The sequence below is a fragment of the Dipteris shenzhenensis genome, chromosome 1 (assembly GCF_047967505.1).
Source record: "Dipteris shenzhenensis isolate YYH24624 ecotype China chromosome 1, Dip_SZ_1.0, whole genome shotgun sequence".
Classification (NCBI taxonomy): Eukaryota; Viridiplantae; Streptophyta; class Polypodiopsida; order Gleicheniales; family Dipteridaceae; genus Dipteris; species Dipteris shenzhenensis.
The window spans coordinates 55,180,436-55,184,680 of record NC_141596.1 but is presented as its reverse complement, the minus strand read 5'-3'; the positions used below and the strand labels follow the sequence as shown (position 1 = coordinate 55,184,680).

Here is a 4,245-nt window from a genome sequence, read left to right as displayed (position 1 = left end):
AAATTTATGGTGAGCTTCGAGCAAAGGTAGCTGCAGTCCCTTCTTGTTTTCTCGATTTCTTGTGAATGCAATTAATTTCACTCAGAGGTTATTTGATGTGTCACTACTTGTACCAATTGTAAAACCGTCTTGATGCTATTCTGGATCCAAAGTAGAGCACTGTGGGGCTCCATTTTTTGACACCAATGATCCAAAACATATTCCATCTGTCTACTCAAATTTCTGGAATCAACCCCATGGCAATGAGCACATAGCTTTGCATGACGAGCTCACAAGGTTCGCCCTTGCTCCACATTACATAACAGCTCTCCATCATCTCAGTGGCCTATCTGCTGTATAGACGTTGCCATGAGGCAACCAATAGTTGTTTATCCATTTCAAAGGACTACACAGAAGAACTCAACGTACTCTGCATTACCTTGGAGGCTACAGGTTCCATGGTTATCCTCTAAATAGCAGCAAGATGCTGACAAGGTATTCTGTTAATAAAATCCTTTGCCTCAGAAGAAAGCCCTGCCTGTTCAAGAAGCCCAACAACGCACTTATATTGCTCCCTCCTGGGTGAAGAATCAGAATCAAGCTGCTGGAGGCCTCCCTCAATCCCCGTTTGATCACTTATAGATAGCAAATTCATGTAGGTAAATTCATCTGGCTTTACGCCTTCCTCCAGCATTTTCTCTAAACAACGTATGGCTTTCTCTCCATCACCGCTCCAGGCATAAGCTCCAATGATTGTGTTCCATAAGGTAACATTTCTCTCAGGCAAATCAGTGCACATTTTCAAGGCGTCTTCAAGGCTACCGCATTTAATATACATGTTCACAAGGCCAGTCCCCATCACAACATCTATTGCACTGCCACTGTCAACCATGAAGGCATGGATAAACTTTCCATCATCTAGGGCAGATGGACTTGAACATGCATGCAGGATACTAAGAAATGCCACTTTATCTGGCATGATACCTTCCCTGCACATATCTTCAAAAAGTTGAATGGCCTTTTGCGCATTACCATGCTGGGCAAAAGCGGTAATGATTGCAGTCCACAAGACGATATCTCGCTTTTGTATTGTTTCAAACACTTCCCATGCTTTATCAAGGCTGCCACACTTGTCATACATTTTAACAAGGGCAGTCCCCACAAGAAGGTCTTTCTCCAATCCACTGTCAAGAATCTGAGCATGTATTAGCTTGCCTTGTGCTGAGGCTACCAAGCTGGCACATGCCTTGAGGATGCTGATGAAGGTGACCTTGTTTGGCTTCACCCCTTCCCGGCGCATATCATGGAAAAGGTGAAGGGCCACCTTGCCCAAACCATGTTGCTCATATGCTGCAATCATTGCAGTCCACGAGACAACATTCCGTAAAGGCATATTGTCAAACACTGCACGTGCCTGATCAAGACTGCCACACTTGGCATACATGTTAACAAGGGCAGTCCCCAAGACAACATCCATCTCAATTTTATTATCAAGAATGTGGGTATGGACCAGGCTGCCATTTTCTAAGGCTGCTGAGCTCGCACAAGCATTCAAAACACTAACAAAGAAAGAAACCTTACTTGACCTCACACCTTCCTCACCCATCTGTTTAAAAAGACGTAGGGCCTCCTCGCTATGACCATGTTCAGCATAGGTTGCAATCATTCCAATCCATGCCTCCACATTCCGTTCAGCCATTCTGTCAAAGACAGCCCGTGCATCTTCAAGACCCCCATACTTCATATACATATGTATTAGTGCATTATCAACAATGACATCAGTCTCAAAGCCACTCTCATAAATGGACGTATGGAACAGCTTACCCTCAGATAGGCTTCTACAAGCACTAAGGATGCTGGTGAAGGTGACATTATTTGGTTCAACTCCAACCATGCACATTTGCTGGAAAAGTTGGAGGGCCTCAATACGATCACCATGCTGCGCATATGCTGTGATTAATGCAGTCCATGAAACAACATCCTGCTTCAGCATTTTATCAAAAACGTTATGTGCATAATTTAGGCTCCCACATTTGGCATACATCCTAACAAGAGCAGTTGATACAATAGTATTGGACTCAAACCCTCTCTCAACAACCATGGCATGTATCAGCTTCCCCTCTGCAAGGGATGCTGAACTGGTGCATATAGTAAGGATGGTACTAAAAGTGCATCTGTCTGGGCCAAAGCCTTTTTGATGCATTTGCCAGAACAGCTGGAATGCATCCTTGCTCTTACCATACCGTGTGTATGTTGAAAGCATTGCATTGTAGCTCACCACATCTCGTTCATTCATTTTCTCAAATGCCTGCCTAGCACCATCCAGACTCCCACAGTTCCTATACATATTGATAAGTGCAGTACCAACAGCAACGTCTGACTCCGCTACAATTCCTGCAATAGAGTCATGGATAAGCTTGCCTTCGGCCAAGGCAGCAGGGGTAGCACATGCACTCAGTATGTTGATGAAAGTAATGTTGTTTGGCTTCATGCCATCCTTGGTCATTTGGTGAAAAAGGTGGCGGGCCTGCATGCTCCTACCTTCTTTTGCATAAGCAGAAATCATGCTATTCCAAGTTGCAACATTCCGATCATGCATTTGATCAAACACTCTCTCTGCCTCATCCAAATTCTCACACTTGCCATACATGTTAATGAGGGCTGTACCTACAAAAACATCGGACTGCAGTCCACAGTCGATAATATACTTGTGAATCTGTTTACCTTCTGCTAGGAAAAATGAGCTGGTACATGCCTGAAGGATGCCTAGGAAGGTTATCTTGTTGGGCAGTACACCCTCAGAAAGCATCTTCCAAAACAGTTCAAGGGCCCTCTTGCTCTGCCCGTGCCTGATGTAAGCTACCATCATCACATTCCAGGTAACTACATTTTTCCCAGGCATCTCGTTAAACATCCTCTCTGCATCGTCCAGGTACCCACCTTTGGCATATGCTGTAATCATGGCATTCCAGCACACCACACTTCGTCTGAGCAAACTGTCAAACATTCTCCTTGCATCCCTGGGACTCTCACACTTGCTGTACATGATGACAAGGCCATCCCCCAAGCATTGCTCAAAGTGCCTATTGACAATATGGGTATGAACCCTTTTGGCTTCCTCAAAGGCTTTGGAGTTGCCACATGCCCTCAATAGACTATCATAGGTATTGTAATCTACTAAATGGCCCTGAGACTCCAGATAATCTAAGGTTTCCAGTGCTTGCTGCAGCCGCCCCTGATTACATAATGTGGCCACGTACTCGCCCCGCCCAATCAGAGAGGCAAGAGTGGATGTACAGATGCCAGAATGGCGGCACATCTGCTGCCCAGCACGAAGTTGCATCCTCTTTGAGCCAACGACGGTGTTCGCCAAGAGTCGTGATTTGAAGTCTTCTCTGGGTTGTAAAAAAAAAGTCATGGGCATAGGAGAGAATCCTCTTGAAACACGACCTGTTGAAGCCAGCAAATGCTTGCCGATCCTGCTTCGGGGAAGCATGGTGAGGAGAATTTTGAATTCGCATGGTGATGAGAGAGGTGAACAAATTTGGGCACCTGCAAATCTAAGATCTTGCAAATTGCAATATCCTTTCAATCCAAAATCTTGCCTGGCAAATCTTTGTATGCGCGTCTGCACTTCAATCGACTACTTGTGCGAAATTATTGGATGGCCTTGGCTTCCATCTTGTAATTGATACCAGCTCTTAAATGGAGACTAACTCCCCTTGTGCAATCTTGCACCTAAAAAGTAAGTCATTTTCGCCTTTCCATATTGAATGGTTGGCTCACCAAAATGAAGTAAAATGAAGCATGATGGTGGTGAGCTTCCTTTGCCTCTTGAATGGTTGGCTCCCAAGAAAAGGGCAATAGCACCAAAGTCAAGCAACATGAAGCATGATTGTGAGCTTGGCAACGTCCCTCTAATAAATAGCATGCGGTGATTGAACTTCCAATCAATGCCAATTCTACAATCCACAATAGTTATGCAATCAAAGAACTGCATGTAAAATCGCAAGCACCATCTCATTCTGGGTTTTCTATTTTAAAAACTTCTACCTTTTAGATGTGCTAGATGGAGGCACATCGTTGTCATGTCAAGAACTTACCTACTTAGGGTGATTAATGTGGCATCGCTACGTTAACCCTTTAAAAAAGTGGATCCATTAGATTGTTAAGATTTGACCTCTACCAACAAACCCATTCGACAATCCTTTAGAGTACAAAAACCTAGAACTAACTGAGTGCTACCCTTCTACGAGAGGTTGCTTG

The 4,245-nt window shown here is 44.4% G+C and overlaps 1 protein-coding gene across 1 annotated transcript; it reads right to left on the bottom strand.

The window, feature by feature from the left end:
- Positions 1–448: 448 nt before the first annotated feature.
- LOC147906058 (pentatricopeptide repeat-containing protein At2g33680-like) lies at positions 449–3,475 on the bottom strand. Its single transcript, XM_087384994.1, has one exon. The coding sequence runs from the start codon at positions 3,473–3,475 to the stop codon at positions 449–451; it is 3,027 nt and encodes a 1,008-aa protein (XP_087241120.1).
- Positions 3,476–4,245: the final 770 nt, after the last annotated feature.

What these genes read in the sequence shown, in the direction of transcription:
- LOC147906058 (XM_087384994.1), bottom strand. Translation starts at nt 3,475, where the DNA reads ATGCTTCCCCGAAGCAGGATCGGCAAGCATTTGCTGGCTTCAACAGGT.